The 20,057-nt window shown below is 39.9% G+C and overlaps 1 protein-coding gene across 2 annotated transcripts in view; it reads left to right on the top strand.

Moving 5' to 3' along the window:
• UGCG (UDP-glucose ceramide glucosyltransferase) overlaps positions 1 to 9,406 on the top strand; it is a 38,968-nt gene extending 29,562 nt beyond the window's left edge. Inside the window, exons 4-8 of one of the 2 annotated variants that reach the window (XM_021067532.1) lie at positions 93 to 205; positions 3,007 to 3,185; positions 4,675 to 4,761; positions 5,535 to 5,724; positions 6,819 to 9,399. In XM_021067532.1, coding sequence (XP_020923191.1) covers positions 93 to 205; positions 3,007 to 3,185; positions 4,675 to 4,761; positions 5,535 to 5,724; positions 6,819 to 6,989 — 740 coding nt within the window. In that variant the 3' untranslated portion in view covers positions 6,990 to 9,399. Of the gene's footprint in view, positions 1 to 92; positions 206 to 3,006; positions 3,186 to 4,674; positions 4,762 to 5,534; positions 5,725 to 6,818 lie in introns of both variants that reach the window. The other variant, XM_001925267.7, reaches the window with a different exon arrangement.

The following is a 20,057-nucleotide window of genomic DNA, read 5'->3' on the forward strand; positions in this document are numbered from 1 at the left end:
GTGTATTTTACATTAGTGGACATTTTACTAAAAGGAAATTTTTTCCTTTCTCTCTCTGTACTTTTTTTTTTTTTTTTTCTTTCATATCATAGTGATTCCAGACACACTCACAGACATGGTTAACCAGATGACAGAGAAAGTGGGCCTGGTCCACGGGCTGCCGTATGTAGCAGACAGACAGGGCTTTGCCGCCACATTAGAACAGGTAAGTGCAATGGTCATAAATAATACTCTCAATATTCTCAGTGTCAGATCCCTCGTCTCCCAGACGCTCAAGACAGCGCTAAGGGTTGGGATCAGCCACCTACAGTTAACTGTATTAAGTCCGAGGTAACTTCTACATCCCGGCAGTTGAGAGTAGCTGTTTTCATTGGTGGAGAAATGCCTGGGCCCCTGGAATCACTCACAGGTCAACTTGCTGTGCTCTGGCAGTGAACACGTGTGCCCCGAAACATCTCATGGTTTTATTACCAGCTGAGCACAGAGTATTCTTTTTCCTTAGAGACTTTGCTTTCAGTTCTAGAGTTCAGTTCCAGACTATTACATAAAACTGCATGTTACATAGTTCTTTCAAAGATCTAGTCTGAGGAGTTCCCATCGTGGCACAGCGGAAACGAATCTGACTAGGATTCACGGGGATGCAGGTTCGAACCCTGGCCTCGCTCAGTGCGTTAGGGATCCTGCGTTGCCATGAGCTGTGGTTTAGGTTGCAGACGCAGCTTGGATCTGGTGTGGCCGGCAGGTACAGCTCCGATTCCACTCTGAACCTGGGAACCTCTATATGCTGAGGGTGAGGCCCTAAAAAGCAAATAAATAAATAAAAAACCACTCCCAGAACCCTATCAATTTGAGCAAGTTTCTGTTTTTAAAAACTAAGATTGTTTTTGTTTTAGCGTTTTAGCACTAGGATTTTTTTGTTCTATGTAACTTCTAAAAAACCAAGTTGAGAGAGTACTCAAAATAATTTGTCTTATTTTTGTCACTTCATAAACGTATCCCCATATTATTCATAATTTTTCAATAAAAGCAATTTGTATGGTTCTATCATAGTCTATCATATGTATATCCTATACTTAACCATCCCTATATGGTTAAACATTTAGGAGGAACCACTTGTCTTTGTGTTACAAGGGAGGAATATACCGTCTCTGTCACCAAGTGTACCAACTTGCGTTTGAGCATACTTCATTTATATTTTTTTGACTTGCACTCATCTGGGGGGGTAAAGGTACATTGTAGAAACTTCTTTTTAACCTTTGGCAATTTGAATCATGAGGTCTTTCTTAATATTGCCTATGAGTATATTTGCCTGCTGCAAGCAATCATTAGTCTTAAATACCAAAGTTTTTATTTAGTAAATAAACTCTGGGTTTACTTTAAAATAAGTAACTTTTATTCTTATGTGCCACATGGTGGTTTTGTTTTGGAAATATACAACTTGATTTCTGTATCCAACTGTGATTTGTATGATTTATTGCTGGGCACTCTGCCATACGTAGAATGCATGGAGTTAGGCCGGAGGAATCATTCCACGCTGTAAAGAAATCCTGGGAGCCTCAACACAGTAACCTGGTCTTACCTCATTCTTAAAACCTCACCTAATAACTGCTTAAGGTTTTAACATGGGTGCCTCTGGTTTTACAAATTTGGTTTAATTTAATCCCATAGACACTGGGGCTTCATTCCAGTCTGGACTTAATGCAAGTTAGGTAGCAGGAGTCACATTCTTAATCACCTCTGCTAATTATCGTTTTCAACACTGTGTATGTGACTTCTGCCATTGAGAAAGATCACTGCTTTCTATTTCAAGCCGCTGTCACTCTCCATATCTGTGTGTGCCTCCAGTGCACATTCAGCCAACCGTGAATCAAAAATATTTGGGAAATGCCAGAAAGTTACAAAAAGCAAAATGTGAATTTGCTATCAGTCAGCCACTGTTTACTTTATTACTTGCATTAAATTTACAATTCTTTACATTGCATTTACCTTGTATTTACAACGCTGTACATAGCCTTTACATTGTATTTACAACTCTTTACATAGAATTTGCAGAGAGGACTTAAAGTATACTGGAGGGTGTGTGTAGATTATATGCAAATACTGCGCCTTTACACATAAAGGACTTGAGCATCTACACAGGTTTTGGTGTGGGGCTCCTGGATCCAGTCCCCCTCAGATAACAGAGATAACTAATTAGAAAAGGCAGCATATCTAAGATATAAATAATAAATACGGGTTTTGTGTAATAAGTTGGGTGATGACCATTTTATTCTACCATTAGTTTAGCGGCTTGCATGCTTTCTGACTTCAAAGCACATCTAAGGAAAGGGCAGTAAAAAGGAGCACAGAATTTTAATATCCATGCTGTTGATGAAAAATACATTAAAAATAGTGAAATTGGTAAGGAACTCAGTGACTCAAGGACAAGAAGCATCTAGCTGTAAAAGGACACAAGAAAAGGAATTCAGAAATAGGATTGTTCCATAGGTTGCTAGACCTGTAACTTGTGTGTATGTATGTGTGCACATGTGTGTGGATATAAGCACGCGCACACACACGTATGTACATACGTATGTACACCTGTATAAGGAGATGTGTGTGTGTTTACATGAACATTCTGAAAGCCGGACACATTAAATATTCATATTTTATATGTCAATGATTTTTTTCCCTGTCTTGTTTTAGTCCAAATTAAGTTTTACTTTGATAAATCATGAAATCTAGGAGTTTTAAAGAAGACTATTTGAGACTAAAATATATTTTTCCCTCCTAGAAGTAAATACTTTGTAGCAATGATAGCAACAGCAGTGGGTGGTCAGATAAGAAAGTTCTACTTGTTATGAACATTATTTTAAATTACTTTTGATTCAGGTAGTTTACGCAACAGTAATAGAATATTCACCCAGTCATACTGAAATTCATTAGGAAAAAGAATTTATGCTTATAAATTATACTTTTAACTTAAAATTCTATTCTAATTGTATACATTTGTTTTTGTTTTGGCAGGTGTATTTTGGAACCTCTCATCCAAGGTCCTATATCTCTGCCAATGTAACTGGTTTCAAATGTGTGACGGGAATGTCTTGTTTAATGAGAAAGGATGTATTAGATCAAGCAGGAGGGCTTATAGCTTTTGCTCAATACATTGCTGAAGATTACTTTATGGCTAAAGCAATAGCTGACCGGTAAGAAAATTAGGCTGTAGTATTTTTGGTTCCTTATTCCTGCTGGTTTATTCTGTTTGTTAAACCCATGGATTAAGAGCTATTTTAGTTTTTGCTAGTGAGTCTAGCATAATTTAAAAGTTTTAGAAAGTAATTCTTCTTACTCGGATATGTACTAATGAAACAAATATTTTAATTTCTCTATATTTTTCAGATTAATGGGGTTTGAAGTGATTAAAATTCAAATTGTTGAATTTTAATTATTATGGATATACATTTTTACATGTTTTAGGAAAATTAAAAATCAGTGCAGTCATAAGCCAGTGGTTGAAAACTTAAGGGTATGATATCAGATTTTTTAATTTCTCAGTAGATTATTTGATACTTTGCTCGGAAGCCACCCAGTGATTCAGCTGACTGACTTAATAACATCTCTCTATCACAAAATGATGTTCATTTGCTTTTTTAAAGGAGGTCATTTCCTTGTGTGATAATTTACTGAAAAGATGCAGTCTTAAAAATTGGAATGTTTTTAAATTTTTCTCCTGTTGGTGTTCATGGGGGCCATGATTTCATAGTGTTTCCCATGAGATACAGAATATAACCTTTTGTTTACATTTCTTCTTGAATATCCACACACACATGCCCCTCTCCCTGCCTTTTTTTGGTTAATTGTTCAGAGACTAAACAGTTAAATGCAGAACCCACTCCATTTAATACTTGCAAAAAGTCTGTATTTTAAGTTTATTAAACTGTGAACTGAGGAGTTGTAGTTCCTTCCAGTTCAAGCGATTCTGTCATGGGCCTCGGAAATGGCTAAAACCTGTAAGTATAATACATCCTACGCAGGGTGCTATTCTGGGACAAGCTTACCCTGAACACTGGCAGTTGTTCACTTTTTTAATATTTTTAAAATTAAAGAACAGTTGATTTACAGTATTAGTTTTAGGTGTACAACATAGTGATTCAATATTTTTATAGATTAAACACCATTTAAAGTTAAAACAAAATAATGACTGTATTTCCCTGTGCTGTATCCTTGTTGCTTATTTATTTTATCCATAGTAGTTTGTATCTTTTCATCACTATCCCTATTTTGCCTCTCCCTCTCCTCACTGGTAACCACCAGTTCTCTAAATCTGTGAGTCAGTTTCTTTTTTGTTTAGTCATTCATTTGTTTTATTTTTCAGAGTCCACCTCTGAATATTGGTGGAAGTAATAATGGAATATTTGTCTTTGTTTCACTTATTCCACTAAGCATAATACCCTCTGGATCCAGCCACATTGTTTCAAATGGCAGGATTTCATTCTTTTTTATGGCTGAGTAATATTCCATTCAGTATATATACCACATCTTCTTTATTCATTCCTCTGTTGATAGAGGTTGCTTCTATATCTTGGCTCTTGTAAATAGTGCTGCTTACACTTTATGTGATGAATAACTACAAAATCAATCATGTTTGCATGTGTTCATCATCATAGCTCATTTAACGATTGTTTTAATTTTCAGAGGCTGGAGGTTTGCCATGTCCACTCAAGTTGCAATGCAAAACTCCGGTTCATATTCGATTTCTCAATTTCAATCCAGAATGATCAGGTAAATCAACTGGTTTCCTCTTTTTTTTTTTTTTTTTTAAATATACTTTATTGAAAGAAAAGGAGGGGGGAGTAATTTTTACATGGTCTTAACTTGTTTAAAAAAAAAAAAAAAACCTAAAAATCTGATTTGTTAATTTCAGAAAAGAGGGGTTAACTTCTTTATTAAAATAAATTTAATGTTTGAATATATTTCCTTTTCTATATAACACTGAAAGTGTTCAAAAAAGAGATGTTGAGACTGAATTTTTTTATATGCTTTTCTCATTTTCTATGCTTTGAATTTTATGATTTTTATTCGTCAGAGTGTAGACCATACAATTTTTTTTTTTTTTAACTTTTTTAGGGCCGTACCTGAGGCATGTGGAAGTTCCCAGGCTAGTGATTGAATTGGAGCTACAGCTGCTGGCCTACACCACAGCCACAGCAACTGGGGATCCGAGCTGCATCTGTGACCTACACCACAGCTCTCTGCAATCCCAGATCCTTAATCTACTGAGCAGGGCCAGGGATCAAACCTGCATCCTTTTGGATACTAGTCAGATTCGTTTCCCATTAGCCATGGCAGGAACTCGATATACAAATGTATTGATAGACTTTTGAGTTACTAACTAAAAATAGAAAAGATATTCACTAAATTCTCTCTAAAGATTATATAAAAGACCTTTATATAACAGGTGAAATGCTGATCATTGTGAGAAAAAATTGATAGTTTTTTACCTAGGCTGTTACTTAAAAGAAAATCCTTTTTTTTTTTCTTTTTTTTTTTTTAAGGTGGACCAAATTGAGAATTAACATGCTTCCTGCTACAATAATTTGTGAGCCAATTTCAGAATGCTTCGTTGCCAGTTTAATTATTGGATGGGCAGCCCACCATGTATTTAGATGGGATATTATGGTATTTTTCATGTGTCATTGCCTGGCGTGGTTTATATTTGACTACATTCAACTCAGGGGTGTCCAGGTATGTGGACAGACACAAAAAGGCTGGCAGTCTTTGGTTGGAACTAAAACGCTTTTGATTTAGAAAACGTTGAAAAAAATCCATCTGAGCCATTCTTTAGCTTCCCAGTGAAGGTTAAAATCAGGTTTAAGCATTACTTTCCTTAGTGGAATGTGGACACAAAAACGGAACTTGATTTTCAACTTTCAGTTGGTTATACAATCACTTTTTATTAAGGAGCCAGAAAAATGGTATTAGCAAATCAATAAGTCTTGCAACTAAGCATATGTTAGGATAGCCATTATTTTAATGCTGCTTCTACTCCTAATTAATATTTTCTTAATCATTAGCGCGTGATGGTTAAGTCATCTAAAGAAGGAGACTTTCAAAAGCACACATTCTGACATCAGGCAGCCTCAGTTTTACAAAGGACCAGTGGTTACGTTCTGGAAGAAATTATGCTTCTTCTATTACAGTTTTCTCATCTGTAAAATGTGCATGATTATAATTCCTACCCATGCAGTTGTTAAGATGATCCAAAGGACAAATCCATTAGTTAGCATGGTCCGAGTCAAACAAATTGATGCAGTATAATTAATATTATATTTGCCAGGATTAAGCTTTCTAAACACTAAAAAAAACCAAATATTTTATTCTATTTTCAACTTTCCATCTGTGTAAATATAATTGGGAGATCTAATGTGGGTATTACATATGTTATTATTTTTTTAAGCATATACAAATGTTCTGTGGCTTCATGTTGTGCTAGAATGAAATGTAAAGATGATTCAAATTATACTGCCGGTTTTCTTAATTTACATTGGTGTGTTAAAAAAAAAAAAGGAGACTCGATTTTATATACGGTATAAAAGTGAAACACAGAGTTCTCTTGTAGCAGAGCAGGTTAAGGATCTACCATTGTCAGTGCAGCCGCTCTGGTCACTCCTGTGGCAAGGGGTCCATCCCTGACCCAGAAACTTCCCCCTGAAATAAATAAATAAAATAAAATTAATAAGTAAATAAAAATCAAGGTGAAACTGAAGAATTTCATTTTGTTTTAACTGTGCCTTTGGTCTGGCAGTAAAATAATTTTTCGTTTTTTAAAAAATTCCTAGGGCGGCGCACTGTGTTTTTCAAAACTTGATTACGCGGTCGCTTGGTTCATCCGTGAATCCATGACAATATACATTTTTTTGTCGGCGTTATGGGACCCTACAATAAGCTGGAGAACTGGCCGCTACAGACTGCGCTGTGGAGGCACAGCCGAGGAGATCCTGGATGTATAACTGCAACTCTGTGACTGTACATAAAGGAAAAAAGAGAAGTATTATAAATTATGTTTATATAAATGCTTTTAAAAAATCTACCTTCAGTAGTTTTATCACATGTATGTTTTGGTATCTGTTCTTTAATTTATTTTGCATGGCACTTGCATCCGTGAAAAGGAGGAAAAAAAAAAAAAAAAACACATCCGTAGTCTTGGCCAAATGGTTATAGTTTATTTTGTGGAAGTAGAGAATCAAGAGAATTGGTTCTAGGAACCTGGGTTCAGTTTTTGTTGTTGTTTGTTTGTTTTTTTTAAAAATACATACATACATAAATATATATGTATATGAATGTTCTGCAACAAACACTATGACAGTATCCTTCAGTAGAGAAAGTTTCTTCTTGGTGAGTACACTCTTTTGGATCATGTGTGGGGTGGCCGCAGCTTTGCATAGGGGGTTAGAAAAGACTAGAAGGTAATCCCTTTGCATGTCTAAAGTAAGAGGTTATTATGCAGCCAACAGCCCGAGGGATGTACCAACTGAGAAACTTTTTCATGCTTTATGCCTACCTCTTGTAGTCGTTGCAGAGCAAATATAAATTGTAATATGGTAGCTAGCTAGGCCTTGCAAAAACAAATGGAAAAACTTTACAGAGAATAATAATAACAAGAGAGCTGGAGTCTAGTATTTATATGAATCTGTGAGAAATATTTTTTTGGTCTCACTGCAATGAACCAAAAGTGATTGAGTTTGGTTTTTAATGGTAGCCATGTCTTAAAGGCATCTTTTTGACCAACTCTTGTTGGTTCTGTCTTGAACCATTGTTAATCACTGTGCTGGTAAATCTTTCCTTCCCTGCTTTTCACCTGACCCACCCCCGTCTTTCCTTAACGTTCTTGGGGGGGGGGTTATTTTAGTGTGAGTGGATGTTTTGATAGTTGTGAGGAAAATTGCATTTCAGACACATTTCACACATGAGCTATTTTCTTACACAGTATGTCTTATTGTTAAAAAAAAAGAATGTAATTTCATGATACAGGTATTTAATATCTTTTTTAAGTAAATAAATATTCTAGCCATCAATAAATAAATTGCAGTAGAGTATTAGGAGGGGACAGGCTGAGTTTTACTCTTCAGATTAATCAGTATCAAACTAAGTCTACTGTGTGTGTTTTTTTTTTTTTTTTTTAATTTACGGTTAGTCTAGTCTTATTTAAACTGGACTTTTGTTTCCAGTTTGTATGACAAAATAGACTAGATCAGTGCTGGTTGTACATGCATGCTGTGTTTCTCTTCTCTTCCATCATGCCGCTAAACTTGCTTGTCAGGTTGTGCTTATCTTGTGGTGAACTGGACTTGTTTTTGTTTAAAAAAAAAAACAGGCAAACATGTAAAGGACAGTGCATAAGCCTTTCTTTCTTTCTTTTTTTTTTTTTATTTTTGCCTTTTTTTCGGTAGCCGACTTTTTGCTTTTTCTTCAGGATTGGATGGCATGTTGTCCATATGAACGCCTCCCGCAGGGCTGACACTGGCCACATGGCAGCTTTAGACTCTTTAAGTTCCTCCAGTTTCCATGTCCAAGCCTGATGTGTCACATATTAGCCATAACTACGTATTTATTATTATTATTTTTTTTGATGAACACTCTTTCACCTCACTGAGCCAATTTCATTTAATTGTCCAGTAAGTATCTGCATGGTTGAAATCATGGTATATCTGTGAATGTGTATATGCAGCCTATACACACAATATACAAGCTTTCTCTGGGCCAAACTGCTTCATTCACTTTTTTTTTCTTTTTTCTTTTTTCTTTTTTTTTTTGTTCCTTTCTCTTCTTTGCCTTATGATGAATTTGTTTGAAGGGCATTTTCTTCAGAACAAAGGCTTTGATGCATATTCCTTTCTGCGTGAAACGGGGGTAGTATTGTTCCCTGAGGAAAATTGCACAGTGAAAACCGGTCTAGTTGTGACCCACTCTGTGTTTAAGTTTGTTTTTTTTTTTTTAAGTCACTATCACACAAACTGAATTTTGCTGACCATGTTTGTAATCTGTTGGTTTGTCTTAACGAAGTTTGGTTGATGCCATCCTTTGCACTGCTGAAGTGAAATCTTGCTTATTAATTACTTAGCTATTTGCCGATCCCGGTATGGGCAGTGTAGCCACAAAACCAAAATGGCTGGACAGACTTCTTGTGTTTGTAAATATAAAAAAATGACTGTTCTGTATATGTGTTTTTTATGTGATAGTGGAGTATTTCCTTCAAGTGAAGCTTCACTGAAGGAGACAGTGATGTTTTTTGTTTAGCAAGTTTAGAGTGATGATACAACTGTAAGAAATAATATAAATGTTGAAGAAAGCATCACAACAGAACTGTAGGAGTCCCAATTTAATAAACCATCCAAAAAAAAAAAAAAAACCAAGTGTCTAGAATATACCATGTTTATTATTTAAAATCATTGTCTTAAGTTTTTTGTTCAAAAAATAAAAATTTGAATACAATCAAAACATTAGCAATACTGTGTTTTTGTCTCCTGTCTTTCCTTTCATTTTATATTGTTATAAGTAATCTAACATGTTCCACCATTCACATCAGAATTACCTGAAGGAATTCCCGTTGTGACTCTACAGAAACGAATCTGACTAACATCCATGAGGACGCAGGTTGGATCCCAGGCCTCGCTCAGCAGGTTAAGGATCCAGCATTACCATGAGCTGTGGTGCAGGTCGCAGATGTGGCTCAGATCTGCTAGTGCTATGGTTGTGGCATAGGCCAGTGACTATAGCTCCAATTCAACCCCTAGCCTGGGAATCTCCATGTGCTTTGGGTGTGGCCCTAAAAAGACCAAAAAAAAAAAAAAAAATTATCTGAAGACATCTGTAGTGTTAATTTTGAAATCTTCCCTTTACCTGTGCTACGTAAGGTGAGACTTGGGACTTAAAGCCAGGCTTTTTTTATGTTGGTTGCCTGGTAGACTCACCTGAAGAACTTCTTTAAAAATGGAGGTGCCTGGGCCCTGTCCACAGAAAGTATGGTTTAATTTTTCTGGATGGGGGCCTGAGCACTGCTCTTTGTCCTCTGCAGGCAGACTTGAGAAGCACTGGCCCATCATAACATTTAGAAAAGACTCTGTGGTCCTTTAGTCCCTTCCCTCCTGTGCTTCCAACCTAAACACAACCTTTGTGATCCTAGCAGTCCAACAACCAGGAAAGGCAGACCCAAGGAAAAGTGTGGAATGGGAGTTCCCGTCGTGGTACAGCGGAAATGAATCTGACCAGGAACCATGAGGTTGCGGGTTCGATCCCTGGCCTCGCTCAGTGGGTTAAGGATTCGGCATTGCCGTGAGTTGTGGTGTAGGTCGCAGATGCAGCTTGGATCTGGCATTGCTGTGGCTGTGGTGTAGGCCAGCAGCTGCAGCTCCAATAGCTAGCCTGGGAACCTCCATATGCCATGGGCACGGGCCTAGAAGAGACCAAAAAAAAAAAAAGATATATTTCAACTCTTAAAAATTGTTCTAGAGAACCAGATTCAAACCTGCCAAACAAGAAATGTAATTCATTATAAACTGGTTTAAGGTAAATGCCTTACATATATTATTTGATAGATAAGATTAGAACGTAACCACAAGATTACGATCAGTTGGAAGAAAATAGTTCAGACATTTCCTTCTGAAGTTTAGTAGGATATACTGTTTGGATTATTTATTCAAGTTATACTTAATGATTACATCAACTTTTGCTGGAAAGAAAAACATTGCAGAAGAGTAGTTATTTCTGCAAAGCTGCAAAGAATGTGTTTGGTTGAGTAATTTGCCTTAAATATACTAATTTCTCCAAGATAGCTTAGAATTACTATCTCCACATTTTCTAAAAACAAATTTTGTGAATACATAAGCAGCTAGTTGCCTAAGAACCAAAAGGTGCTACCTGGGCATGTATCCAGAGAACACTCTTACTTGAAAAGATCCATGCACCCCAGTGTTCATAGCAGCACTATTCACAGTAGCCAAGACGTGGAAGCAACTTAAATGTCCATCAACAGATGAATAACTTAAGATATGGTTCATGTTTACTGTGGAATATTACTTGGCCATAAAAAATAGTGAAATAAGGCCATTTGTAGCAACATGGATGGACCTAAATATCATACTAAGTGAAGTAAGACAGAGAAAGGATGACTATCATAGATATATATCACTTACACTTAAAAAAAAAATAGATCCAGACATGGAAAACAAACATGGTTATCAAAGGGGGAGGGGACAAAATAGGAGTTTGGGATTAGCAGATACAAACTACTACACAGAATAGACAACAAGGTCCTACTGCACAGCACAGGGAACTATATTCAGTATCTTGTAATAACCTACAGTGGAATAGAATCTTAGAATATATGTACGTATGTCACTGAACCACTTTGCTGTCCATGTAAAACTGACACATTGTAAATTAACTATAACTCCAATTTCAAAAACAGTGAATTTTTTAAAATAATACATTTTTAAAAAATGTACTAAACACTTGACATGACCCCTCTCCTATCCTGGGAGAGATTTGCAGAGACTCAGATTAGTTTCATATGCTTTGCTGTTTAATCTCTTAGTCATTAAGACATCTGTGCTAATAGCATGGCCTTGTAATTAAACAGTTGCAGGGTATCATTCCTTTCTACCAGGACTGGAAATGTCTGTTGTTCCCTATGGCCTCCAAAGCTCCCATTGTCACCTTGTTTTTACTTTGTTTCCCTTCCCTTGGCATCAGCCTGAAACTTGTGTCACCTTCCAACATCAGGCCAGTGGGAGGAACATAAGATGTTAGACCATTGACAGGTGGCCCTGGAGCACCAAGGGAGTAGATTTAGAAGTGGAGACTTGATGGAGCTCCCACTGTAGCCCAGCAGGTTAAGAACCCAACATTGTGTCTGTGAGGATGTGGATTCAATCCCTGGCCTCCCTCAGTGGACTGGGGATCCGGCCTTGCCGTGAGCCGTAGTGTAGGTCGTGGACACAGCTTGGATCCCGTGTTGCTGTGGCTGTGGCTTAAGCTGGCAGCTGCAGCTCTGATTAAATGCCTTATCTGGGAACTTCCACATGCCCACCGGTTCGGTCCTAAAAAAGGGCGGGGAGACTTGGGGGTCACATCCATAAATGTGCCAGTTGAAGACAGTGAATGTGATGACCAAGGACAGAGCATCAATGGATGAGAGCTCAGGGCAGAATCTTGGGGGCCTGTTTAGACACACCATGGGAGAAAAACACCCAGGAAAAGAGACTACTGATATTGAGTCAAGCCTTTTGGGAGCTATGGGATTTGAGGCCATTTCCTTCATTTTCCACTTGTTGACCATGTGGAAATGGGGGGGGGGGGGCAATGTATATAAAGTGATGGGTAGTTCCTGTCCCCTTTCAAAGAAGAAAGAAGTAAAAGGAACGCCATGAGTTCCTTAGAGACATTTCAAAAAGGCAGTGCTCCGTGGGGTCCTGAACGGAAAAAGAATGAGGAAGGCTAGTGAGTTCAAGAGCAGACATTCCTCCTGCAGTGTCACCAGACTTGGCTCGCAGGCCATTGCGAATTGGCTCATAATGACAGGTGAAGCGTCAGCGCGTGAGAACACAGCTTCTTTATGGATGGTTTCTCTTGTTTATATTTTCTTCAGGGAAAGAGAAAAGGGTGGGATGTTCAGCCAGAGCCAGAAATCTCTCCCAACCCTGAGAATAACCATCTGGCTCATGTGCCCAAAAAAAAAAAAAAAAAAAAAAAATGGTTTAAGGCCACTCCTAGGAAGCCTGTTCAGTAGAGTGGAAAGTACAAACCTCAGATGATGGGGTCTTAAGAAGCATGTGAGGAGGAAATGATAGCTATGAAAACAGATATTTGGAAATTACAACAGTGATGCATTTTCCACCTAAGGTCTCAGTGATCCTAGGCTAAAAGAATTTCTTAAGAATTCAAGTCAGGGAGTTCACTGGTGGCCTAGTGTAAGGATCTGGCCTTTTCACTGCTGTGGCTCATGTCACAGCTGTGGTATGGGGTTTGATCACTGGCTCAGGAATTTCCGCCGGCCACAAGGGTGGCAAAAAATAAATAAATAAAATAATTCAAGTCAGAAAAAGACAATGAAGATATATCATCCCTCCCAATCTTCCAGTCCTGTGACTATTTAAGACCCATCTGTCTACACCATGATCAGCATCCAATAAAGTTTTTAGCTCCTCAGCCCTGTCCATTTATTTGCCCATAGTCTGCACATTTATATTCTGATCTTTTTCTTCTTCCTTTGCTCCCTACTCTGTTTCTATCATGTCCTAGAGCTTAACCTCTGAACTTGGCTTCTCCTTCTTTTCTTTTCTTTCTTTTCTTTTTTTTTTTTTTTTTTTTTTTTTGTCTTTTTGCCATTTCTTGGGCCGCTCCCACGGCATATGAAGGTTCCCAGGCTAGGGGTCCAATCGGAGCTGTAGCCGCCGGCCTAGACCACAGCCACAGCAATGCCAGATTCGAGCCACGTCTGCAACCTACACCATAGCTCACGGCAATGCTGGATCCTTAACCCAAGGAGCGAGGCCAGGGATCGAACCCGCAATCTTGTGATTCCTAGTCGGATTCGTTAACCACTGAGCCACCACGGGAACTCCATTGGCTTCTCCTTCTTGACCCCATGCACCTCAGCATCACTGAAAGTCCTTCCTTTTCTCACTTCATTCCACCTTCTCTCCCATGCCACCCCCAGCCTCTGTTCTCCAAATTGAACTGGTGCTTCCTTGCTCTCATGCTCTTTCCGTAGCCTGAAGGTTCCTCTCCCTCCCTCCACCTTCATTTGCTCTGCTGCTTGGGAATCCTCTGCCCTTTAACCCTCCACTCACATTCATTCCAGGATCTCTCCAGGGTGCTGTGTACTTACGTGACCGTCTGTTTCTTTTTAGCAGGCATTTTGCTTTTACTTTGTGCCTTCAAGTTATTTCCAGCTTTTTTAAGGGTCTGAACTTGATGTGTCTTAGTAGCTATTTTTTTAGCCATGCCCACCAGGGCATCGGAGATTCTTGGGCCAGGGATAGAACAGGAACCACGGCAGCGACCCAAACCACAGCAATGGCAATGCCGAGTCCTTAACAGCTAGGCCACCAGGGAACTCTCAGTTGTCATTTTTGATGACTAAGTAACCTGTTTCTCTTTGCACCCTTCCCTGCCTCCCAATACTTTCACATAATAGTTATTCAGTAATGTTTTGTTATTGTTAAGTGAGAAGAAACTTACTGACTTTCGTTCAAATATTAACATCTTCTCACCTGCTCATTGTGTGAGCAGTGCATTTGCTATTTCATTCCAACCCCCTGCTTGATGAAAAGATTTCTCTCCATGTGAGAAAAATACTACATTCCTTTTTCACTCTACTGGAATCTTCTAGTTCTGTTTTTTGTTTGTGTGTTTTGTTTTTAACTTTGAGAAGCCAGGCATCAGACGTGACCATGGCAAGTCCTGTCCCTGACACCCTGTAAATCTATTGGTTCTTGTTTGTTTTTTTAAGGTAACGCATTGCTTTTTGAATCATAAAAACAGTACACATTTCCTATGGAAGCACTGAAATGTATGCAAGTAAAAGCACTCCTAGGTATACACCCAAGAGAACTGGAAACAAGGAATCTATAACCGCACAAAAACTGGAGCATAAATGTTCACAGCAGCATTAACCATAATGGCCAAAGGTGGGAACGACTCAGCGTCCATCACCTGATAAATGGATAAACACGGTGTGGTATACCCATACAATGAATAGCATTCCGCCCAAAAAAGAACGAAGCAGTGATACATGCCACTACACAACCTTGGAAAAAAATTATGCTAAGTAGGAGTCCCCGTTGTGGTGCAGTGGAAACAAATCTGACTGTAACCATGAGGTTGCAGGTTCGATCCCTGGCCTCGCTCAATGGGTTAAGGATCCGGTGTTGCTGTGAGCTGTGGCTGTGCTGTAGGCTGGCAGCTGTAGCTCCAATTCGCCCCATAGCCTGGGAACTTCCGTATGCAGCGGATACGGCCCTAAAAATATAAATAAATAAATTAAAATATGCTAAGAAGCCAGATACAAAAGGCTACATAGTAATGATTCCATTTCTCCAGAATAAGCAAATCTATGGTGACAGGAAGTAGATTAGTGGCTGCCAGGGGCTGGAGGATGGATGGGACTGAGCCGATCAGACACAGGGTTTCTTTTTGGCGTGATGAAATGTTTCGCAATTAGATGGTGGTGATGGTTGCACATTGTGAATATACAAAACAACAATGGCAACCTGAATTGTGCGCTTTAAAAGGCAAATGTTATGGCATGTGAATTACAGCTTAATTTTTTAAATAAAGAAAAAAATGAAAAACACTATTAATCCCTCCTTCCGGTGTTCTGACACATATTGCTGAACTGTTTGATGAGAGGGTGTGTGTAACTTGTTCACTTGGCATCCTTGTGAGTGCTCAGAATTGCCGTTTTCTTTCTTCCCCCTTTATTTTATTTTTTGATTAGAGTGTAATTGATTTACAATGTTGTGTCAATTTCTGCTGTAGAGCATAGGGACCCAGCCATACATTCTTTTCCTGACACTATCTTCCATCATGTTCTATCCTAAGCAAGTGGAGAATTGCCATTTTCTAAATCTTTTTAAGTTTGACAGATGAAAATATTGTATCTCCCCAATTACATCACAGATTTTTTTAAATGACTGGTAAGAATGCGTATTTTTGTCTTTACGATTTTTAGCCGTTGGAATTTTCCATTTCTTAATCTTATTGATATGAGAGTCTTCAGGCTTTCTTATTGCTTTTTACACTTTTCTTTTTCACCATATAAAACAATTTATATTGCCAACCAAAACATATTGCTAAAATCTTTGCATTTAGGGTAATAATTCTCCAAGATAAAATGGGATAGGCATGGAAATAATTGATCAGCATTTGTGCAACCAAACCACCCACACAAGTGTCCAGATCCAAGATCAGTGTTCCCAAATGTTATTTCTCTCCCTTTTTAACACAGAACCATTTTCAGCTCTGAAGAAACATTATTTTCAGAGTCTACATATATTTATCTTTATGAAATAAAGCTTACTTAAAGCTTTGGGGTACTGTTTTTTTGTTTTTTTTTTTTAATAATTTCCGAACTTTTTTTTTTTTTTAATTTTTGTCTTTTTAGGGCCGAACCTGTGTCATGTAGAGGTTCCCAGGCTAGGGGTCATAGCGGAGCTGGAGCTGCTGGCCTACACCACAGCCACAGCAACACAGAATTCGAGCTGTGTCTGTGACCTATACCACAGCTCATGGAAACGCCTGATCCTTAACCCAATGAGCAAGGCAGGGATCAAACCTTTGTCCTCATGGATACTAGGCAGATTTGTTTCCACTGAGCCATGATGGGAACTCCAATTTCTGAACTTTATTTGATCATATTTTATGAAATATTTTCTAACCTGTAGAGTGAGTTTATGTTAACTGCAAAATCACTTGGGCGTTTTTGTTTTTGTTTTTTTTAGTTTATGCTCTAGGAAAAAAAATATTTAGCCAGGAGTTTATGATCCTTGGAAGTTTGAAAGAATTTATCTATAAAACTTCAGGGATAGAGTTCCCTGGTGGCTCAGTGGGTTATGGACCCAGCATTGTCTCTGCTGTGAATCTGATTACTTCTGTGGCTCAGGTTCAGTCACTGGCCTAGGAACTTCTTCATGTTGCAGATGCAGCCAAAAATATAAAACCCCAAAAACTTTGGGGGCCTGGAACTTCTAGAACATTTTCAGTTTGTTTCATTGGTAATAATCTGTTCATATTTTCTACAAAATATTGTAGATTATTTTTTCTTTTTCTTTTTTTTTGGGGGGAGGGCATATGGAGTTTCTGGGCCAGGGATCAGATCTGAGCCACAGTTGTGAACTACACTGCAGCTGTGGCAATGGCAGATCCTTTAACCCACTGTGCTGAGCCAGGGATCAAACCTACATCCCAGCACTGCAGAACCACCGCTACCCCATTGCTCCACAGCGAGAACTCCATATTTTCTACACTTTTTAAAAGTCAGTTTTAGTTATTTACACCATAGAGATGCACCTAACAGTTTCATAATTCTTTACAAACTTTCCAACCACATACGCTGTTGTTCAGGATGTTTGCAGCACCTGTGCCAATTGAACTTGGGCCTTTGTGATCAAAGAGCTTAGTGGCAGGGAAGGCCACCCTTCTTATGGCACCAGTATCCTCTTAATACAAAGAGAAGCTGGAGTCCCCTTCATGGTTCAGCAGTTAATGAACCTGACTGGTATCCACCAGGATGCAGGTTTGATCCCTGGCCTCGCTTAGTGGGTTAAGCGTTGCTGTGAGCTGTGGTGTAGGTCATAGACTCAGCTCTGATCCTGCATTGCTATGACTGTGGTGTAGGCCACCAGCTGTAGCTCCGATTTAACCCCGAGCCTGGGAACTTCCATATGTCAAGGATTTGGCCCTAAATAGCAAAAAAAAAAAAAAAAAAAAAAAAAAAGCTGGCTCTGTTACTCTTCCTCTTAAAACACTTGAAAGGCTTGACAGGATAAAGCCCAAGCTTTTCCCTTGCAGAGGCTCTTTTTTTTTTTTTTTTTTTAAGGGCGGCACATGGAAGTTCCCAGGCTAGGGGTCAAACTGGAGCTGCACCTGCTGTCCTATGCCACAGCCACAGCAACACCAGATCCAAGCCTCATCTGCCAACTACACCGGCACTTGTGTCAATGCCAGATCTTTAACCCACTGAGCGAGGGCGGGGATCGAACCCACATCTTCACAGACACTGTGTCGCGTTCTTAACCCACTGAGCCACAACAAGAACTCCTGGAGAGGCCATTTAAGAAAGATCCCCTCCCTGTCAACCCCTCCAGCACTTGCCACTGGCCCTAACCTCCTCAGATACACTCTCTTTGTAGAAAACTTCCTGCCCTTTCCTGCCCTGGGCCTCCCCTTCTCTGTGACTTCTCTAACCGTGGGTTCTGTACCCCTCCTCCCCCGTGTCTGTGCCTCCACAGCCTTTCCTCTCACTTACATCCAAGCACGTAATGCTCATTGTTTTAATTGGCCTCTTAGTTGTGTTCATCATTAGTCTGGGAGACGTCAAGGGCAGGGAGTGTCCCAAGCACCTAGCTTAGCACCTGACACAAAGTCCTTTATATTGAAGGAATTAATGAACAAATAAAGATAAGTATGCCTTTATCATGAATCTTATGCTTATAGCTAATCACGTAAGAGTTAGGAATGCGAACTGTGGAGCCAGGCGGCTTGGGTGCACCTGCCAGCAAGCATCACCACTTGCTCTCTCTACCTCACTGTGCCTCAGTGGACACCAGTGGTACCTCTTTCTTGGGTCAACCTGAAAATGAAAGGAAATAATGCATAGGCAAAGCTACATTCTCAATAAAAGAGGAGTGTTACTATGATAAGGATCTCCAGTGTTAGGCTGTGGTCGCCAAGTGAAAATGAAAGCTTCCGGAGTTCCCGTCGTGGCTCAGTGGTTAACGAAGTCGACTGGGAACCATGAGGTGGCGGGTTCGATCCCTGACCTTGCTCAGTGGGTTGACAATCCGGTGTTGCCGTGAGCTGTGATGTAGGTCGCAGACACAGCTTGGATCCCGCATGGCTGTGGCTCTGGTGTAGGCCAGCGGCTACAGCTCGGATTTGACCCCTAGCCTGGGAACTTCCATATGCCACGGGTGCGGCCCTAGAAAAGGCAGAAAAAAAAAAAAAGAAAAAAGAAAAACAAAGCTTCCTTACCCAGGTGACAAAGGAGCTCTTCTTTCCTTCCAGGCTTGAGGAAAGAATGGTTCACAAGCTGGTGGAGACGGTCACACAATCGTCCCTAGGGCAACTGCCCCTTGGCCCTTGGTGGTTCAGAGTAAACATTCTAGCTTTCAAGGAGGAAATCAACCTGATTCATTTGAACGATTAGAAATTGTGCTATTGTAGCCCATGCAATACTGTCCAGAACGCTAGCACAGCACACATGGACTGAGCTGCAAGGTATGGCAGACAGTTATAAGGCTTCAGGTCACGGGCCCGCCTTCCTGCAAGAAGAGTGCCCAAAATCCAAAGGCTGTGAGAAGCGAGACTTTATAGCAGGGAAACAGCATTTGTTCCATGTTCTGTGGAATGAGATGCACTCATGACGTGAGCAACACTCAAGGAGTTTTCCCAGACTGGCATGTTCCCAGCTTTCTTTTCTTTTTTTTTTTTTTTCTTTTTTAGGGATGCATAAAGAAGTCCACAGCATATAGAAGTCCCCAGGCTAGGGGTCAAATCAGAGCCACAGGTGCTGGCCTACACCACAGCTCATGGCAACGCCAGATCCTTAACCCACTGAGTGGGGTCAGAGATTGAGCCTGAGTCCTTGTGGATGCTAGTTGGGTTCACTAACTGCTGAGCCATGATGGAAACTCCATCTCCAGAGATTCTGATGCAGGCACCTTCCAGCCCCCTTTGAGGAACATTTCAGGGGAAGTCTATCCCCAGGGGATGCAATTTACACAAGGTCATGGACAGTGGAGCAGGGGTGGTGGCCTCTGGCGCAGGAGGGCTGAGACTTAGCTCTTAGGACGTTATCTTGTTGTGCTCCCGGTGAAGTGATTGTAATGGTTATGATTTATGATAAGAAACATGTTTTGGGAGTTCCCATCGTGGTGCAGTGGTTAACGAATCCGACTAGGAACCATGAGGTTGCGGGTTCGATCCCTGGCCTTGCTCAGTGGGTTAACGATCTGGCGTTGCCGTGAGCTGTGGTGTAGGTTGCAGATGTGGCTCGGATCCCGCGTTGCTGTGGCTCTGGTGTAGGCCGGCGGCTGCAGCTCCCATTCGGCCCCTAGCCTGGGAACCTCCATATGCCGCGGGAGCGGTCCAAGAAATGGCAAAAAAGACAAAAAAAAAAGAAACATATTTTGTCTTCATCCCCATTCCTGGCACACAGGTCCTAAACCCCTCAGCATTCCCTAAGTGTGAGGGCACTGAAGCCGTCTTTCATTAGGTGAATGGGGTGACTCTTGGATCACGTCTAAGACAGGGGTTGGTTGCCAGGAGAGCCAACCAGGTGATTAGAGAGAGTTGAA

Source organism: Sus scrofa, chromosome 1, assembly GCF_000003025.6.
Source record: "Sus scrofa isolate TJ Tabasco breed Duroc chromosome 1, Sscrofa11.1, whole genome shotgun sequence".
Taxonomy (NCBI): Eukaryota; Metazoa; Chordata; class Mammalia; order Artiodactyla; family Suidae; genus Sus; species Sus scrofa.